Raw genomic sequence first — 21,567 nt, forward strand, 5'->3', positions numbered from 1 at the left:
GGACCCAGTGATGATGCGTATGAGTGGTGCGGACAGAGCGCACTGGAGCAATGTCTTTTGCCTACAGGACTGCGTCATCTACAATATTGACTCGATCTGAATTTTGAACACTGCTGTCTGCCGTATAAGTTGAAGGCAGTAGTGAGCACAGTCTTCCATGAATACTTTTTTTCACATCCTCTTCACAAAATACAACATAAATTACACAAAACTCTGCAATAAATAAATCAAAACAATTCAAATTGCGATCTCTGCTGTCCACTGTGTACACTGTTATTCAGTGTTCTTTACCACTACCAAGAAGAATTTGGTCATTGTACTAGACCTGTAAGCCATCTTAAAAAACGTCTTCAAGCAAGTATACTAAAAGGCTATTGTGTATATTTCAATAGACGTTGTAGTTAGTTGCCTACTGCATTCTGTAATTAAACAATCACCACTCGATCTGAATTGTGAGCCCTGCTGACCGCACTGTAGGCCAGAGGCAGTGGTCATTAACGCCTCACAGCCACATGCCGTTGGATTCAGAAGCATGCAGTTGGTTGTACGTGATCGGAGTGGGTACACAGAAATCCTCACAAACTAACTTCTGACATCCTCAATCACAGAATCAAGACCCCGTGTCACTGTTCAGACCTGCTGTACCACGGTGTACTCCACCGAGTGCAGTCAACCAAGCCCAATAATCATGTGCAGCAGTTAGCTACGGAAGCACAGAGTCTGATGCACCTCAACGGAGGGAGTTCTGTCAAAACCAAGCAGCAAGTAATATCGGACATCGTCCATTTTGGGATCAAGGCACCGTTCCACTGTTGGGACCTAGAGTTGGTTGCACCTGGTCGAAGGGACTACCTTTATCTCCACTCTCAGATACAGTTCTAACATCGTCCATTGTGGGATCAAGACCCCGTTCCACTGTTCGGACCTGCTGTACCGCGGTGTACTCCACCGGCTGCAGTCACCCAACCCCAATAATCATGTGCAGAAATTAGCTACGGAAGCCCAGAGTCTGATGCACCTCAACGGAGGGAGTTTGGTGAAAACCAAGAAGCAGGTAATATCGGACATCGTCCAATCTGGGATCAAGACACCGTTCCACTGTTGGGACCTAGAGTTGGTAGCACCTGCTCGAAGGGAGTACCTTCATCTGCACTCTCGGATGCAGTTCTACCATCGTCCATTCTGAGATCAAGACCCCGTTCCACTGTTCAGACCTGCTGTACCGCGGTGTACTCCACCGACAAGTGTCAAACAAGCACAATAATCATGTGCAGCACTTAGCTACGAAGCACAGAGTCTGATGCACGTCAACGCAGGGACTTCTGTGAAAACCCACAAGCAGCAGGTAATAGCGGACATTGTCCATTGTGGGATCAAGACACCGCTCCACTGTTGGGACCTAGAGTTGGTTACAGCTGGTCGAAAGGAGTACCTTCATCTGCACTCTCAGATGCAGTTCTAACATCGTCCATTGTGGGATCAAGACACAGTTCCACTGTTGGTACCTCTTCGACTACTGTGTTAGTAGTATACAGAGCACTTCACTGTGCTGGGCCTCAGGCTGGGCGCTGTCTGCCTGTGTCGCGGTAGCCAACGTTGATCTCAGGAGCCTTCCCAGCTTGCAGACCACAGCCCAAAAGCTTCCGCCGGCACGTGGTGGGCCCTCTTTCACATACGACGGTGTCGAAAGGTGAACTGTGGGGCATATGTGCGTCGCTGCGGCCATTACGGTTTCTGGGTTGCAGCAGGCTGAGAGCATTATTCCCGCTGCCACCTTCACTCACGGCGTCAGCCTCATGGCGGTGTAAGCTGCACAGACCTGACAGACATGTTCGCCATTCCGGAAAAGAACCACACCCACAGAAACGTGCCTTTTATTCATACCCCTACGCTAGCCTTGCGTACGCTGAGCCAGCCCACTACGCTAAAGATTTGTGGGGGGGGGGGGGAGCACGTACGCGCCATGTTTTCGTAATCTTCCCTACTAACTGTACTATCATGGTTGCGTCCACTGTCGACTTCACTCAATAGGCCATCAGTGTATGTTGACATGTAAATGTTTGTGCTCTACATACTTAAGTCTGTCCGGCACATCCCCTCAACACTTTGCATTGTATACTTTTATAATCGAGAATCACTTGCCACCTTCGCACATACTTTGCTCCCATCTCTCCCCTCATTCTGCATTGTGTGGCAGAGGTGCCATGCCATGTTTGGTTTGTTTACATGGCTAGCCACGGTTCCCACAGTACGTAGTGTCTGCTAGGTGTACATGTTGTTTGTCATGTTGTATGTGATTCTATAAGGTAGCGTGTTTATTCACCAGCAGTGGTTTCTCCCATTTACATATTCTCACAGGTGAAAAGTGGGACCACAATGGCAATCATTCATAACTATGCAAGAATGTCCAACTGCACGACGCTTCTAAGCTTACAGCCCCCAATCGTGCATGCTTTCTTAAAAGCACGCCAACTCCCACAATCAGACCAACATTCACACAGCTTTCTAACGGCAGTTATCTGCTTCTTAATAACATGGACTGCTGCGCAATGTGAGCTGGCATACCGTATGTCCTTACTGTTTCAAACCGGATAACTTCCTCTGGCAATCTCTATTCCCACCCACACAAAGTAACTCCCGAAGTTCAACTTGGCCTTCAATCCCCACTTTGAAAACAGATTTTATTAAACGGAGCAAACTTGAAGAGCTTTTGTTTCAAACAGAAGTGTCCCTCACTGCTCCAAAAGTAATTTATCGACTGCAGATAGCACGAACCGCAATTAAAATACACTCCCTTTTAAATACGAACCTCCCATTACACTTTGTGAATTGTTACACAATTTTCAATACATCTGACATTTAAGGTCTGGCACACTTTTTTAACATTGTCCCCTCCGGCCTTCTCACAGGCTTTCAAACTGTTTTTAGTCTAATACCAGACTCCATTCATTCGATCATCTCTGGAATAACAGCAACAGTGCCCATAATTCTCGCTCTGTTTGCGGCCATCCTACTACTATTTTAGCTTGTTAAAAATGGCTAAGCTCCCTGTGGTAACAAGCATGTCCGACAGAATACGCCTCTACGCAAAGCTACATCAATACCCTGAAAAAATGGAACAACTTTTCGGCTGCCTGTCTCTATCTATTATCGGAGCCAGCTACAACATGACATTTATTTACACATATGCAATCTGCGTGCAGCCATCTTTTTATTGCAAAACTTGCCCAATCGACTGGCGAATGGATCTATGCCTTGCCATCATCCCTGCAAACGCTCCCGATATCCAGCAGGTCGTGGAGTATCTTGAAAACCATGAACTTGATTGTTCGGGCAGTGGAGCAATGGCAGATGCAACGCAAAAAGGTATCTTGGCGGAATGGGATTTCTGCGCAGCCGCATAAGATCTCCTGCAACGTGCGACCTTTGACAACATCGCAGATTGCCTGCCAATTCAAATTGCCGCTCCAATATTAGAGGAACATTACTGTCCCTTCGAGGATATGAATTGGATCGCTTTGCTTTTCTCACACAATGGCAACAATCGCCTCTTGGAACATTACGCATCTCAAGCCGCAGAAGAACTTCCGGACTGCAATCTCCAAGACTTGTAAGAAATTCACTTTATTCTTGGATTGATTTTTTCCAACTTTTTTGACTTTTTCCCATTAAATTTTTTAATACACTTCAAATGAACTATTTTCATATAATAACTTTCTAAGTATGCTTAGGCATTTGAACTCTGTTTTCATTATTGGCCCTTACCTCTCCACACTAACCAGGGATGGATGATGTATGGCCTATGCAAATACGCTATTTTCTTGCTAAATTAGCCTAAACCCAACATCGATTTTGAAACCATATCTATTCTTTATACACACGTCTCTCTGCCTGCCTCTTATCCACGAAGCCCGTTCGCACAAATTAGCTCAGCCTCTGCTCAAGAACTGGCGATAAAGATCAAAAAATATGGCATTGTTTAGGAACTGGTTGGCAAAGTGTGGTAATCATATCCTACCTTTATTTTCATTCTACAATTTACAGTCATTCATGTCTAATAGGTATTGTTTATGTCACATGGAACTGTAACAGTAATGTGGAATTGACCTATGCAGAAGCTTAGCTTTGAATACAGCAGAAGCGGTTGGAGTTTGTCTCAGCTGGATGCCTTAGCTCTTGCACCAGTGGTTCCATTTATGGCACTTACATAAAGACACTTTTTATATAACTTGCAGACTCCATTGCTTTATCCCATACAGCCACTTTCTTAAACACACCTGATTTCACCATTTGTCTTCTGTGGCATTGCAACATTCTGCATTATATTCTTCACGATTATTTATTTATTCCTGCTTGCTAAAACACTCCATTCGAGTCTTCAGACCGGTAGGGGTGAGTAGTTTGCTTCCCACTCCCGCTATAGTCTAAACCCATACTAACACCACTTGCATAGCTATGCTACAGCGGTCAGTATGCTGCAGCGCCAGGAGCACATCAGTTTACAGCAATCAACTCATGGTTTCATCCCCGAGTGTACCGGCACCTCACATCAGCACCATCTCAATCTGGGCAAAACAGCACTTTCACACCGCTAGGGTTGAATACTTCACTTCACACTCCCTGTATAGCACACTCTAACTACCCCACAGAGCTCACACCGCTAAACTCTAAACCCATACTAACACCACTTGCACAGCTATGCTACAGCGGCCAGTATCCTACAGCGCCTAGAGCACATCAGTTTACAGCAATCAGCTCATGTTTCATCCCCGAGTGTACCGGCACCTCACCTCAGCACCATCTCACTCTGGCCAAAACAGCACTTTCACTCCGGTAGGGGTGAATACATCGCTTCACACTCCCTGTGTAGCACATCCTAACCACCCCACAGACCTCACAGCGCTCCTACCCTCCTCTTTCCTACTCTTTTCGACCTTTTTTCCCCTTACTCGCTTCAACGGAATGACAAAATGCCAGCCAATACTTCCTAGTTGCAACCGCTCGCAGCGCTCACAACCAATAAGCAGCAAGCTCGTGCTCGTAACGCCTCAGCCAATCAGAAGGCAGAATTCCCAAATATCGATATCTGTAAATTTCAATATTTCTCAAAAACTACTGAATGGATTTATACCAAATAAACAAAAGCTTGCTTTCTAGACCCAAGACCCTTCTCCCTGCCAAATTTAGGGTAATTCCGTTCACCTGTTCGACCTGTAGCCTTGTCTAAAGTTTCCTATGGAAATTACATGGAGAAAACACATTTTGGGATCCCCCTTTATTTTCGTCCCCCCCCTTGACGAATCACCCCCAAACTTCCCACATAGGAGCTGATATGAACAAAGAATTAGTTTGGAATATTTCATGAAGATTCATCAAACAACGCCAAAGTTATAAGCAAAACAAAAAATGCTCTTTCTATGGAAACTTGGTCCTAACTATAACTACCTACTGGCGACCGCCAGTAGGTAATATATCTATCTATATATATATCTATATATATCGTCATGTAATCAAGGCTCATCTGGAGCCGAAACGCGTCAGGGCCGAAGCGGGCTGTAAAAACATTTAAGCACCAGTCTGTGGTCCGTCTCCGTCTTTACAGAGAAAGCTGTGGAGTGACGGTATATGTGTGTGTATATATATATATATATATATATATATATATATATATATATATATAGATCCTACTGGCGGTCGCGGTAGATATAGTTAGAACCTATTTTCCATAGGAAATCCGCAACATTCTATTTGGAATAACTTTGGCGCCGATTGACGAATCTTCGCAAAATGTTCAAAACTTGTGGCCAGCTCCGGTCCGCTCCTATCCTGAAAGTTTCACGGTGATTTGTCAAGCGGGGGTCGAGAAAAAAGGGGGATCCCAAAACGCGTTTTCCCCATGCAATTTCCCATAGGACCTTTAGCCGCAGCTACAGCCCGAACTGCTCAACGGAATTACACCAAATTTGGCAAAGAGGTAGTCCTTAGTTCAGACTCGTGCCTTTTGCTTAAATGGTGTAAATCCGTTCAGTAGTTCCCGAGAAAATGACATTTAAAAGTACATATATATCTATGGCCTCGGAGGGTCAGCGTACCCTCAGCGCAGCCTTAGCGCACCCTGCCGTGCACGAGCTGTATTCTAATTGGCTGTCAACACTCCAAATCAGGAAGTGTTGGCGGCCATCTTGTGCCTCGGTAGAACCGAGGCACAAGCAATCAGCAAAAGAAACACAAAAAACGCAAAAAGGGGGCAGGGTAGAAACACCCTGACCCCCTAGGCCTGCTCAGGGGGTCCCACAAGGACCCCCAGGGCCAAAAAAAGCATTTTTTAAAAGAAAAAATCGGCGAGATTCGCGCACCCAGCGCAAATTTCGCAAAAAGAAAAAAAAATGAAGCGCGGCCTCCCGCCTTATTTGGTAATTGGCCCCTGGGGGGCCCAATCCCAGGGCATTTTCAAAAAATAGTTTTGGGGGGGACCCAATCCCCCCCGCACTGCCCCGGGGACTGCCACCCCCCGGGGCTTATTAAAATTGGGTGGGGGGGCTCTCAGGCCCCCCCAGCCCCGGGGACCGCCACTGGGGCGTCTTCAAAATGTGGGAGGGGGGCTGTGCGGCCCCCCTCCTAGAGCCTTGTCTTGGCCCTAGGGGCCGCCACCCCTCAGGGCCAGCTCCTGCAGTGTCCCAGGGTGCCCACCCCCAGGACACTGTAGTTTGTAATGACAGGGAGGGAGCCTCGCGGCTCCCACCCTGTCATTGCAAACTGCTTTGCTATTTGGAAGAGAGAGCAGGAAACCTGCTCTCTCTTCCAAATAGGAAAGCAGATTGCTTTTCCACAGGGGGAGCAGCATGTTAGCTGCTCCCCATGTGGAAAAGCCATGCCGGCTCCTGCAGGACGCGGGGAGCCGGCTGGGACCGTGGGGGGATTGGGGACTCCCCCACGGCCCCCAATGAAGAGGGCCAGCCCGGGGGGATGGGGTCCCCGGGACTAGTAGTGGCCCGGGAGGGGGCCACGCGGCCCCCCCCTCCTAAAAAAAAAAAGAAACGGCCCCGGGGGATGGGGTCCCCGGGGCCATAAGTGGCCACAGGAGGGGGGCAAGACAGCCCCCCCTCCAAAATATATATATTTTTTTTAAAAGAACCATGCCCAGGGAGATGGTATCCCCGGGGCAAATTATGGCCTCGGGAGGGGGGCCACGCGGCCCCCTTCCCGATTTTTATATATATTTTTTTTTAAATTAGAAAAATAAGGGGGGCTACACAGCCCCCCTTCTTAAAAAAAAAAAAAAAAGGAATTGGGCCGTAGGTCACGCCCCCCTCCTTGCACCACATTGCAAACGCGCCCCCTGGGGCATTTGCAGAGGGGGAACCAATTCCCCTTGAATACTGGGGGTCCCTGGGAGCCAACTAGCCCACCAGGAACCGCCAGTATGTGCCAGGGAGCTGCGTTGCAGAGAGGTGTAATGAGGCCACGCCCCTTTTGACACCTCTCTGCAACGCAGCTCCATGGTGCTTACTGGAGGTACCTGGTGGGCTAGTTGGCCACAAGGGGAACGCAGGATTCAAGGGGACTTAATCCCCAAACTTAAAACGCGCCATGGGGCTCGTTTGCACAGTGGTGAAGGTAGGGGGCGGGGCCTGAGGTGATGTGTGCAAACACGCCCTGTGGCATGTTTTAAGTTGGGGAATTCATTCCTCTTCAATCCAGAGGTCCCCTAGGGGCCAAGAAGCCCACCAGGTACCTCCACTAAGCTCCACGGAGCTGCGTTGCAGAGTGTTGTAAAAAGGTGCGTGGCCTCTGAGCACCTCTCTGCAACGCAGCTCCCTGGCGCATACTGGAGGTACCTGGGGACCGCAGAATTGAAGAGGAATTAATTCCCCAACTTAAAACGCGCCACAGGGCGTGTTTGCACACGTCACCTCAGGCCCCGCCCCCTTCTTTCACCATTGTATAAATATTCCTCTAAAATCAGCCGAACTACGAATTCCGATTTACTCGTCTGTTATCAGGAGACAACCCTGTGCTGCATCTTTTAGCCCAGCACTGACCCTGAAAAGTAATTCTAAGCGTACTTACCAGGAACTTGTATTTCCTTCCATAGGAATCCATTGTGTGGTTTTCACCAGAAAAGTTTGTGTCGATTTTTGAAACGTACAAATATTCCTCTAAAATCAGCTGAACTACGAAATCCGATTTACCCACCTGTTATCAGGAGAGAACCCGGTGCTGCATCTTTTAGCCCAGCACTGACCCTGAAAAGTAATTCTAAGCGTACTTACCAGTAACTTGTATTTCCTTCCATAGGAATCCATTGTGTGGTTTTCAGCAGAAAAGTTTCTAAGTGTCTATTTTCACAAACTAAAAATATTCCTAAAAAATCGTCTGTATGACTTAAACACATTCTTTCAACTGTTTACAGGAGATGCACCAGTGCTGGATCCAGGATCCACCACTGAGTAAGAAAAAGTAACGATAACACTACTTACCTGCTAAGTGAATTTTCTGCCATAGGATAACATTGGTGATTCTATGTGAAATAATTTCTAAGTGTCAACTTTTAAAATACAATAATATTCCTTAAAAATCACTACTGTAACCAAAAAGCTTTTACTCATCTGTTTACAGGAGATGTCTAAGGACTGAATCTAGGATCCAGTCCTGTGGTTAGAAAAGTAATCCATAAAGTAACTAATTGCATTTGACTAGAAATTCACATTGAGCTCAATGTTGCATTGTGTTTGAAATTGTGTTGCCCATTGCAACAACTGTAACTACTGTACTTAAAATTCTATTGCCTATTTGCAAAGTATTTAAACTAAAGTAATTCATTCTGAGAAAGTATATTTTGTATTGTAATGTATAATGTAATTATAATGTAATTAAAAAAATAAAATGTCTCAAAATAAATAGTTTAAAAAATGTAGTAAATCAGAATAAAAAAAATCAGTATAACAATTAATACATTAAAAATTGTCATTTACAAAGCCTTTGAAATTCACTGAAAAAACCATAGGTTTCAGGCCTGATATAGTTGGGAATTAGCATTTAAAAAACCTTAGAAATTCACTGAAAAAACCATAGGTTTTAGGGGTCTTATAGTTGGCTGGACATTTCACTCGTACAAAACCATTGAAATTCCTCCGATATAGTTAGTTGTACTAACTACATCTCGCGCGCACGCAGTCCACTGCTGATGATGTCACATAATACATCATTCATGACATGGTCAGTGACATCACTGATGACATCTCAAATGACATCACTGATGACATCATCGACGTGACAGATAGACCTCATCCTACACTAGTATAACCTTTCATCACTTACTGTAAAATACAGAGTGCCATATTTGAAACCATTGACACACCAATACAAGTTTCTAAACACCCACTCAGGGATTCCTAGATCTATACACACATCTAATCACTTACCTATAGATTCACTCATACATGCTGTCAATAATCAATAGAACACTATCAAATATACTTATACACCTATATTGACATTACACACCAGCACACATCCTAATCACTTATGAAGTCATCCTACTCACTTATGCAAACAATGGATCATACTTCCTTTTACTTAGCTACACACTTATAAAAACACAATTTCATCTATTGATATAGATAGTAACTCATACTTAGTGTGTTATAAAATCACTATTACAAGTATACAGTTATCCATACAGTACAATCACTGAGTCTTGTGTATACTTATTTATATACAACAACTGACACATACACTGGCTTTATTTTTCTAGTTTGTTGGATATGTACCATTGACGTGGAGAATACACATCTGTTGTTAAAATACCCCTCACACACCAAAAGGGCCCTTGGTGTCATGCTTCATCATAGGGGTCTTCCCGCCCCTCTACGGGACGGGGCGTGCTACGACCAGCGTGTACGTGGGAGCACTGTTCTTGGTAGGACTACTATGTGTAGTGCAGGGGTGTGCAAGGAAGGGTCAGGAGTGAGTGGAGAGTGATGTTAAAAAATACCTGGCTTACTGGACTAGGAAAAATTTTTTATTCTGCCATCTAAGCTGGTATTAGTAAAAATGTGGGGATGGAGGGTGTATGCCTCAATGAGCTTGACCTCCTGATGTCGACATGTTTCGAAGCTTACCCCAAGCTTCTTCGTCAGGACCTAAGAAGATCCCTTCCAACAATGCACTGTGATGTGGTGAGAAATAGTGGGTGTAAAAATAAACATAGGAGGTAAATAGCCTCCAAAAGTTGGTACCGCCCCACTGGGTCTTACGTACTCCTTGTGACTTGCTGCAAAAAGGATAATTTCCTCATGAGCTCATTTACCGGGTGCCGACCGGGACGGAGCCGACCGGGGTGGTTTTTCCAGCAGGACATTGATCCTAGGAGGCGTAGCCTATTTTGGCACTTCAACCACCCGGTAAATGAGCTCATGAGGAAATTATCCTTTTTGCAGCAAGTCACAAGGAGTACGTAAGACCCAGTGGGGCGGTACCAACTTTTGGAGGCTATTTACCTCCTATGTTTATTTTTACACCCACTATTTCTCACCACATCACAGTGCATTGTTGGAAGGGATCTTCTTAGGTCCTGACGAAGAAGCTTGGGGTAAGCTTCGAAACATGTCGACATCAGGAGGTCAAGCTCATTGAGGCATACACCCTCCATCCCCACATTTTTACTAATACCAGCTTAGATGGCAGAATAAAAATTTTTTCCTAGTCCAGTAAGCCAGGTATTTTTTAACATCACTCTCCACTCACTCCTGACCCTTCCTTGCACACCCCTGCACTACACATAGTAGTCCTACCAAGAACAGTGCTCCCACGTACACGCTGGTCGTAGCACGCCCCGTCCCGTAGAGGGGCGGGAAGACCCCTATGATGAAGCATGACACCAAGGGCCCTTTTGGTGTGTGAGGGGTATTTTAACAACAGATGTGTATTCTCCACGACCGTGGGACACACATGGTATGAATGGGAATCTCTTGGTATGTTATACATGCGGGTGGATCCCTTTGTTTAAGTACGCTTGGTTGGGAGGAAGTATCCACCTCCACCACTCGTTGAGTGGAACCTCTCTACTCCCCCCCTTGTTTCTCTTTCTATGTACCATTGAGACATATATTCGCTTATCACCACACCCATAAAGATATTCACTCACCCAAACAACTGTTATAACATGTAGTTTTAACTTCATATACCTACTGAATCAACTATTCACACATCTTTGGGCTGTCACAACCCCCCACCGAACCACACACACATTCACTCTCCCATACAAATACTCAGTTAACTAATCAATAACTAATATAGACTTTCACGTAGCTAGTAACCAACTGGTGCAGCAGTTTACACAACAACTGACAAAGTGATACAGATATTCACACAGTTTAGTCACTATCCAATATATTTAATGAGACACTATAAATTAGTCAAGTAAACAGTCAATCACACTGCTACTAAATCCTCCATCCAGATATTTATATTTATAAATCAATCATTCTTCAATGCAAATTGCTATATATATATAATACATATTTAAATAACGAACCAAACCACATTCACTGGATGATGTCATCAGTGATGTCATTTGAGATGTCACTGACCATGTCATGAATGATGTAATATGTGACATCATCAGCAGTGGATTGCGGGTGCGTGAGATGTAGTTAGTACAACTAACTATATCGGAGGAATTTCAATGGTTTTGTACGAGTGAAATGTCCAGCTAACTATAACGCCCCTAAAACCTATGGTTTTTTCAGCGAATTTCTAAGGTTTTTTAAATGCTAATTCCTAACTATATCAGGCCTGAAACCTATGATTTTTTCAGTGAATATAGATATATGTAGATATAGATATATATATGTGTATATATATATATATATATATATATATATGTATGTGTGTGTAGATATATATATATAGATATATGTAGATATATAGAATATATATATTTGTACAGTTGTATATAATTTTAACATATTAAAATTAATAGTTTAATTGTTTTAAAGTAAATATATATTATGTATGTTTTAACTTTTTTTAATTAAGTGTATTTGTTAACATTTATATTAAATCTACTTTATTTTTATATGAATTTCATTATTGAACATATTTAATATTTATTATTTTTACATATATATATATATATATATGTATATATATATATATATCGATATTTTGTACAACTATATTTTTTACATCGATATTTTATTTTTGATATTTTTATACTTACCTGTTTGAAGTATAGGGAGTCGATATTTTTGCATTCCATATTTTTTCATCGATATTCTGTCAGTGAACCCTCCTAGAACCCACACACGCACCACCCACGCCAGCTTTACCAGCAGGAAATAGACACTGCAAGTAACTTAGGGTAGCAGCCTTGCCTTCGTTATGCCGTCAGAGTCCCAGTGGCTGTCTGACCAATACATGTGTAAGGGAAGCTGCACCTTCTCTTAGGCGCTCTGCCCCCACTGGTGTATCCTACGGTGTTCTCTGCAGAGCAGTTCTTTAGCAGTTTTGCGTTAGTCAGTCAAAGTGGTAAACTTAGGTGGGGTAGGGGTTTTTCCAACTTGAGCCTGTTCTAGACTCGAGTGTTGTCTGTCACTCTGCAATCTAGCTGTCTGATTCTAGAGCTTCTTGTTTGCTGTCTATAGGGTTTCTGGGCACATGCTATTGGTGGAGTCAACTCGAAACCTACAAGGCACCACACTGTAGAAGGCATTTTCAGATCGGCCATTGGGTTTGAGGGCACATTGTCATCTGGACTGATACTTAGTTATCTTCACTTATCGGTGACCCAAGAGGTTACCTTCAGTCCTTGTTCACCAGGGAGTTTCAGCAGCTGGACACAGGAAATGCTGAACTGTGAAACATGGCTTCCTTTGTCTGCAGCTGTTACAGGTAAGTGTCTTTCACCCCAATGCTCTTGTCGAAGGTCATTCATATACCCAGCATTACAGAAGCTCTCAATTTCCCTGGCACTCACTAACAAAGAGGACCCTCTGAAATGCAAAATTAAACAATTTCTCTTTGTTTGAGTTGTCATCTTTACATTCTGCGTATCATTCATCTTCAATGTATGCATATTTAAATGCTATGTGTGGCAGGATATTTCTTTTCTTTAAATTCGGTAACAGATATTCTGTTTTCCAAACAGTGAATGCAGTGGGGGAGACGGCATTGAGCATTGCAAAGAAGATCAAAATGTCCGAGTGTGAGGGGCTGGTATGTATACTCTGCTGCAGCTGGTGTGCTAAGGGGGGGCCTGGCAAGGTTGTGCACAGCTGCCTGTCTGGTGAGGAGTCGGACAGAACTCTGGCTTTGAAGATATTCAACCAAATAATGACCGGCTTTGTCACAGCATGGGTGGTATGACCTGGTGGTATAAAGTAGCGTTAGAACCCTCAGCCTTTCTCACTGTGAAACATGTGACACTCAGCCGTGATTGATGCTTTCACAGTGCACTGCACCTACCACACGGAGTGAATGGGTCCTTGAACTGCCAGATATTAGTGGACAGTTGCTTGTGTGTGTTCTGTCATTATCACAGATTACCCACAGCAGCCATGCTGGTGCACTGCAGCCAATGGGGCACACCTGGACCATGTCCTCGGAGCTGTCTGGGGGAGAGGGCACACTGCACGCTACATGCTTTCCGCATGGAAGAAGATCATGCCTGTGTTTGCAAGAAGCCTAGTGTGTGTGGATGTGTTGAAACAGTTGACATGCCATCAGTGTGCCAGGAAGGCATGCAAAGCAGCTAGTGTGGCAAACTTTTCAGATACTCGCCCCCAGTCGCAGATCTGGGTTGAATCCATCATCGTTCTTTTGCTCGCTACACCACCCCAGTTTGGACCCACCCATATGCAAATCAGTCTTGACCCTGCTTCTCATGGGAACAGTCCAGTCCGAACTGCCAGGCCTGGTCCTCCCTGGACCGGACAAAGCATCCTGGGACCAGTTTCAGGGGATCACCCCTTTGGCCCCATTCATATGCAAATCAGTCTTGACCCTGTTCCTTGTGGGAACAGTCCAGCCCGAACTGCCAAGCCAGGTCCTCCCTGGACTGGAAACAAGCAACCTCGCACCAAGCAGCTAGTGTGAAAGAAGAGTTTGTGTTGTGCCTATGGGAGGCAGGTCTGTGTGCACATCTGTGTCAGTGTCAGACACACAAGCAGTTGAGGATGTCGGAATGCATAGCTGGGAGGAGCAGTATGTCTGGCTCTCCACCAGTCCAGACTGTGTCTGAAGCGAAATGTGGTTGCCCAGCTGTCACACTGGGACATTAGAGGGAGTGATCGAGCCTTGCCCCGAGGTACTTGTGTTGTGCCTGGGTGACAAAGAAGGTGCGAACAGATAGAAATAAAAGATAGAGGAGGCTGCAGTGCCCTGGGACCAAGCTTCAAATGTGTGCTTCTTTGGGTGACTCTTGTGGAGGGTATCCCTCTTATAGATTTATGCATTGTTTGATTGTGCTATGAGGGCTTTCTGTATTTTCTCTTGTACCTAATGTGTCATGTCAAAATACTTTCCAAGGAATACATTCTTACAGAAATACTACACATTTTTAGACACCAAAATAACACCTTTTGGAATCTTAAAATCTAACGTGTCAACTAATCTAGAAATGTAAATATTGTAAATGTCTATCTAGTTTAAAAGATTTTTACTTGATTCCTAAATTATTCAATTTCCCTCCTGTCGTCATACTGTATGTCTGGGGCAGTTTCTGACGTCTGTAAAAGGGATGCTTTGACTCATAGTAGGGTGTTGCCTGGGCTGTGAATAGGAAAGCCTGGCAGGTATACTCCTGCTTGGAGACCCCCGGTATTGCAGTAAGTCACTGCTTATGTGTGTGATTGAGAGCGACCGTATTTCTCAGTATAGGATGGAGCGTACGTATAATATAACCCGGAGTCACTGGGTTCTGCGCGCTCTTGCGCACATAGGATGGAGTACTCTCACATGCATCCATTTCTCACTCCTGGATTGCTCTCTTGCAGCTGGAGCAGGTGCAGGCTGGGAAGTTCAACAGCCAAGTGCATGTGGATTACAACTGGGACATGCAGTCCGACAGCACCTCCTTCGACAGTGAGGATGACTTGGATGAAAAGGTGGGTCTGGGGAAGAATGTATCATTCTCCGACTTCAGTATATGGTGCGTGGGATCCAAACGGGTTTTGAGTCAGTGTGCGAGATGAGCGTTTCTGCAGCTGGTCTATAGTACTGTCTTTACCTGCACCTGAGTCTACAGCGCTTTGTCCCATCACAACCTTATGATTGTTTTTCAAAGGATGTTACCAAGGCACATAGCTCTTTTAGCAGGGTGTCATTTTAGAGCCACTTCCTTGTGTTCCACCTTGAAACGGGTCCAGGCGCTACAAGGAGGGACTCCAGTATCTCTTGGATACCAGTTACCGACATTCTGTGTAGACCGGTGTACCTGCTGTTACCCTGGTGCTCATCTATTCTGTGGAGTAATGCGAAATTATGAGCGCCCCCCCCCCCTGCAGAATGTGATAAGGGGCCCGAGTCTTCCATATCTCACACATATTTAGTGACCTTGAGCTGAATGGGGCCCAATTGAAGGATTAGGGCCCCCCTGGTGGGTTGCTCCCTCCCCCTGCCCTGCAGGGGCCTATGTTACACCCCTGCACCTATGGCCTCAGGAACCGGAACCCAATGCAAAGTCGTATGCTGTCTAGCTACTGAGTCTCATTTCTGCACCCTTGTTACGGTCTGGTGCACCTGTCACAAATGTGAGTATCACTAGAGAGGGGCTCTGCCTCCGCCCACATGTTGGAAAGCCAGGAGTACATGTTTTGATCGGGCAGAAGTTGTGTGCTTCCTCCCAAAAAAGTGCTTGCCCTCCACATAGCTGTGATCCTTTTGTTTATTGATCCAGCTGCCTTAGCTTGACCGTCCAGGGGCACATGCATGACATTGTAATGCTATTAAAGTATCTTAGATAACAAGATAATTTATGTAGTTTCTCCCGGCGGCAGTACAGATGGGAGAAAGGCAGTCAAAAATATACATGGAGTTTTAGGTCTGGCTTGACAGCCCATTCATAAGCTGATCTATTGGCAATGCCAATGCTTGTCTGTCTCGTAGGTCTCGGACCTCAACCAATGTAATATTCTACATGGCCAGTAGATGTCATTGCTGCACCTGTGTTGTTTGACCCATGAAGGACCACAGCCTGTACCACACTCAGACTAGCCACTGAATGACACTTCAGCATCATTAACCTTTCTGCTTCTTCCAAGACCTCAGTAAGCACCGCACTGCATTAAATTGTATTCTTTGATTAGTCCATAGTGTGGACTTAATATAAGAAGGATGTTGGAACATTTTACAGAAGAGTGTATGCAGTGGTAGTAGTATAGAGGGTAACAGACAGTTAAAACATATTGGACAAAAGCATGGGTTACAAGCACCACATAGGTACATGTATAAGGCATTGCATGACTGCGAAGGTGCATAAATAAAATGCTCATTAAAGGAGGGCGGAAAAGCTGGTTGTACATTAGATATTTTGATAAGGCATTAATTATACGCGGGTCTTAGATATAGGCATAAGTTATCATTCAGTGTTCAAGGTGCTCAAAACACTGTAATCATAAAGCATGGGAAAGTTTCATGTGTATGGTATTTTGATACAGTGTAAGTTGCAGGCAAGAAATAGCAAAGGTTATGGATCCTGCACTGGCTTTCTTGCTGCTTCGTCTCGGAAGGGAGGCGTCTGTCATTTTGGTGGATGGTGAAGAGGAGGAAAGACAAGAGTCCATTAGGAGGTATCTTTTAATCTTAATTTAAGCTTAATTTGTAAAAATGTAGGTGCCACTGCAGCTTGCACCACCCACTGCCCGTGCTGCTAATGACAGTACCTGTGTGCAAGTCTAACAATTTAGACTATTGGAGGCCACCATGTGGCGCACTGTCATAAGTGCCAGTGCTGACAATTAAGTGCCGGCTCCCAGCTCCAGAAACCACCTGCTCAAATTAAGCACTGACAATTAAGTGCCGGCTCCCAGCTCCAGAAACCACCTGCTCAAATTAAGCACTGCTTTTAATCTCACTAGTAGGTGGTTTTTAGGTCTCGGCTAGCGAAGGCTGCGCTTGCGCAGTCTCGCTCGCGAGATTTAATGAGTTTGAGAAGAGGGGCTTGCACCCGCCCCTTTTCTCTCCTGTTCTCCATTGGCTGGCCTCTTAAATGCTGGCCAGCCACTGGAGAAGAGGTCCAGTCACTCCGATTATGCCCCGTCCTTTTCGGATCGGGGGGCGTGTTTTTTGCGAGAAGTCTCAGGGAGGAGACAACAGCAAAACATGCCCCCCAATCCGAAAAGGACACTCCCTTTCTCCGAGGCATTTTCTGCTGTGCCTCGGAGAAAGGCGGTGGTGTCCCGGCGTTGCTCCCTCACCTGATCTCCTTCGTCATCAACGATTACCAGCCCGGAGGCTGCATCGTCTCGCACCTGGACCCCATCCACATCTTCGCACGGGAGGACAGATTAGCAGGCCACTGGTTTGTTTGTATGCAATGCATTGCCTACAGACACAGTAAACCGCAGCTACTTATTTGCAAAGCTTGTAAGGATACATTAATCTTATGAACGGTCAGTCTACTCGTAGGAATTGTATTTTGAAAGCGACCAAATCTATTCCTTGAATTGTTATACAAACTAGATGAATATGAAAAATCAAAAGGAATTAAGTACATGGATTTTGAACACACCTTAAAAAAAATTCAGGCAGTATGACACTGTTAAGGTTCCTGGTCGTTTAAATATGGCCGCTACGGATCACAAGTCTCGCCTATTGCCGATACAACTGTAACGAAGGCGTCATCCATGTAAAAAAAAAAAAAAAAGTGGAGGAGTCAGCCCCATGACCTATTACTGGCAAGTAACGGAAGATAAGCCTCTGGGAAAAGTACCAGTGTCTTGGCCGGAGAAAAGCCGGTCCCATAGGAAACACGAGCGTGTGACCCTGGGGAGCCCCCTGCTTTACTGTTGTAGGCGTACCCTGTGTGACGTTTAGGTGACGTCCCAATCGAAGACGGTTGGCAGGCTGCCGGGAGAGAGACGCCATTGCTGTTTCTTCGTCAAAGTGAAAGTGCTGCTCAGGGTGGCGGTAGGCTGCGTGGGGATTTATCTCCTTCCGCTCCCTTGACTGTGTCCGGGCGTCTCTCCGTCCTCTCGTTGCCCAGGGGCTCGGTGTAAGCGGCGGCGGACATGGCGTGCGGTGCCACTCTGAAGCGGCACATGGAGTTCGAGGCCCTGCTTAGCCCGCAGTCCCAGTCCCCTAAGCGCAGGAGGTGCGCTCCGCTGCCTGGGTCCCCTGGGGGACATTCCCTGCAGCGGTGCGGACTGATGTCCCACGGCGACGAACAGCCCCAAGGAGCACCACCACCTCTGCCTTTCGTTGGGGAGCGACGCCTCACCCCAGGTAACCGCAGAGGAGGCTCAGGCCCGGTGACACAGGGAAAGCGACGACATGGGGGTTATCCGGGGACAGCGATCTGGGTCAACGTGATTGATGGTGGTCTATCAAAGTGGGAGTAGAAAACCCGATTTCAATAGTAATTTGTGGAAAAGACCATCACCGCAGAAGAAGCTCGGAATTCAATGAGTGTCCGTCTTCTAAATGAGGAATGCTGTTTTGTGGGGTGTGGGCGCAGGGCTTCACAGTTGGTCAATATTTTGATGTGGATAGGATGCACAGAGAGTTAAGTTTCTGGATACGAGTATCGGCATCAGTCGTGCTCTACAATCCCACCACTTCAGACTCCCGGGCATTAAATACACTTTTTTTGGGCGCGGCATAGGCAATTTATAAGACCCAGAAAACAAAGCATCTGTTAAAAATCTCTCGATCATGAATATATACTCTTATCCTGTCTTGTTTTAACTGGAACTCGTTTTGCATTGATGAAAGGACGATATTTTTGTGACAGCTCGATACGCGTTGTTAGGATCTTTTAGGTGATTGAGGACTCAGATATGTTAAACCTGCATCCGAATATTCTAAGATTATGATTGAGGCTGTATCGTATCTGTCCAGCAGTTTTATGTTATGGCAAGCACGTTGTGCTGTCAAAACGTGGATGACTCTTAGTAGTGGTTTCAGTCTATCACTGGCTAGGGTACTGATTTATTGTGCTATCTAAGTTAAGTGGAGAACTACCTGTTCTGAGCTAGTGGATTCTTCCAGATATGCCACAGGTGACTAGACAAAAAGATCGTTGATTGGCAGTAAATGTAATGATGGCTGCATCGTCTCGCACCTGGACCCCATCCACATCTTCGAAAGGCCCATCGTTTCTGTGTCCGTCTTCAGCGACTCGGCGCTGTGCTTCGTCTGCAAGTTATTGCATTAATTAGTGATTATGAATGTGTGTCAATTTTTTTCACTCTCCAGTTATTTGTGCCCATTACATCCAATACGAAACATAGACAGCAATTCCTGCTGTAGTTAGCTCTCGATGACTTGGTTTCAGTTTGTGAGCTTATATTAGCTGACCTATGTCAGGAACAAAAAAAAACATTTACAATGCAACGGTCTCGGCATTGTTAAAGTTAGAGCTATTGGCATTGCTCATGACAATGCTGTTTCTTTAAATGTTTTAAAAACAAAAACATAAACAAAAAAAATGTCATGAGCAATGCCAATAGCTCTAACTTTACCAATGCCGAGACCATTGCATTGTAAATGCTTGTTATTAATCTGTTATTGAAGCATTTGAGGGCTGGGCCTTTTTCTGATAGACACGGACAAACCCCGAGAAGGATCGAGCTAGTGTGGAGGTTTTCTTGCCGCAACTTGTTTCCAGATGGTAGTTTGTGCTGTGCATGTCTCCCTCAGCAGTAACACTAGTTTGTTTTTAAGGTAGAAAGGGGCGTTCACTTTCTGTGCTTTGAAGTAAATGCAGGCAGATCTGAACGTGCTGCGTGGAATGGGAGCCGTCAAGGTTAATGAGTGTTGACGTAAACGTGTTCAACCGTCCTCGCCCATAATCCGTCCTTCAGCAGCATTGCAGACAGCTTGGTGAAGATGCACATTGTTTGTTTTCGGAATTTTAGATAGCCCTAACATGACCCGAAAGTATCAGAGCCCTTTAAATGAGCACCAGTTGCATTACAGACCGGCACATTCATTTTGTTGGGCACGGAGAGATTAAGTGATTTGCCCAGAATCGCAGGATGTCGAGCGTCCCCTGCCGAGACATGAACCCATCTTCGAGCTAGACCGCTCTAGCCGTTAGGCTACATCCTCTTCCCATATAATACGTCTCTTTATTGATTTGAGGGTGTTTATATACTTTTACTATTGATTTTTTAAATTGGTTTTCAGTTTGTTTGCTATCTGGCATGAATCTTAGAGCTGTGACATTTTGTATGCACTTTGGGCTGCTTTTTGGCTGTTGCGTTATAACTGCTACGGATATTGATCTAAATCAATTTCAGATTATGCCTGCACAGCCAGCTTTGTATTTTCGAGAGGTGGCTTTTGATGTGATTAGTGCAAATGTTGAAATGTTGTAAGTCTTATGCCAATGTGCGTATTGATGGTAAATGAGGCCATATGAGTGAGTCTACGGGGCTAGTTTAGATCCCTGTGAGACCACATAAGGCGTTTACAGGATGCGAGTAAGAGTCATTTATTTTCAGCTGTTGTTGTTTTTTAGGCATCTCTCAGCTCCTCAGACCCTCCAGAATCTTTGATGTGGCTTGCAGAGACCTGCCACTGGCTGCCATATATTTTTTTTCCCTGTGTCTTTTTTGCAGGACCTCAGGCAATGCATGTCGAGCAGTACTGGTGTTTGCCCGCTTATTTCCTCGAGGAGAGCCGGGGCTGTTACAGGGCCGCTAGCGCTGGTGACGGCCCTCGCTGTGCGCGCTCGCGGCAGCAACAAATAACACCACACTGCGGGTTCGGGTCTCGGCGCCAACTACCTAAACAGGCCGCGCCCCTTTATTATATATCAAGGCGTACGCCACGCGCGTGGCGTACGCATTGCGTAATGTCCTGTTGCGCTCTAGCGTCTAACGCTAGAGCGCTAACTGTAACATCCCTCCCCAACTTGGATAACAAAACAAAATGAAGTCCATACCAGTCACTCACTTGCTTGGCAGGCAAAGTCTTTGAGGCGGCTGCTTGGCGTGGGGTTCTCTCTTAGACTATACCTGGTAGTGGCACGAGTGCCGGAGCTAGTGGGGCGACTATCCGGGGCTTCACCTTCCGCTGGGGCCTGAGAGCTCTGCTCTGGGGCGTTGCTGGCTCTGCTGGGCATCAGTCCAGGTACCAGCGCTGGGGTTGAGATCTCTTCCTCCTCTCTGTCCAGCCCCCTCTGGCCGCGGTCAGTGGCCTCCGGAATGCGTTTGAACCACGAGATGTTCCTGGTGGTCGACTCCACCCCTCTTTCTGCTGTGATCATTGTGCCCCGCCTCTGTGCCACAGTCCAACTACCTGGTTCATACCGGGGTCTGAATTTTCCTCCCGGCCTTCTATCCTTCACAAGGACGCTGTCCCCTGGTCTGATGTCGCGGTCTCGACTACCTCTGGCCC

The 21,567-nt window shown here is 45.6% G+C and overlaps 1 protein-coding gene across 2 annotated transcripts in view; it reads left to right on the plus strand.

The window, feature by feature from the left end:
- Positions 1-21,567, plus strand: part of ASAP3 (ArfGAP with SH3 domain, ankyrin repeat and PH domain 3) — a 360,613-nt gene that overhangs the window by 272,633 nt on the left and 66,413 nt on the right. For both annotated transcript variants that reach the window (XM_085647656.1, XM_085647657.1), the window contains 2 exons: positions 13,154-13,221; positions 15,000-15,110. In XM_085647656.1, the coding sequence (XP_085503782.1) occupies positions 13,154-13,221; positions 15,000-15,110 (179 nt within the window). The remainder of the gene's footprint in view (positions 1-13,153; positions 13,222-14,999; positions 15,111-21,567) is intronic.

This window comes from Triturus cristatus, chromosome 3_2, assembly GCF_964204655.1.
Source record: "Triturus cristatus chromosome 3_2, aTriCri1.1, whole genome shotgun sequence".
In the NCBI taxonomy this organism is placed as follows: Eukaryota; Metazoa; Chordata; class Amphibia; order Caudata; family Salamandridae; genus Triturus; species Triturus cristatus.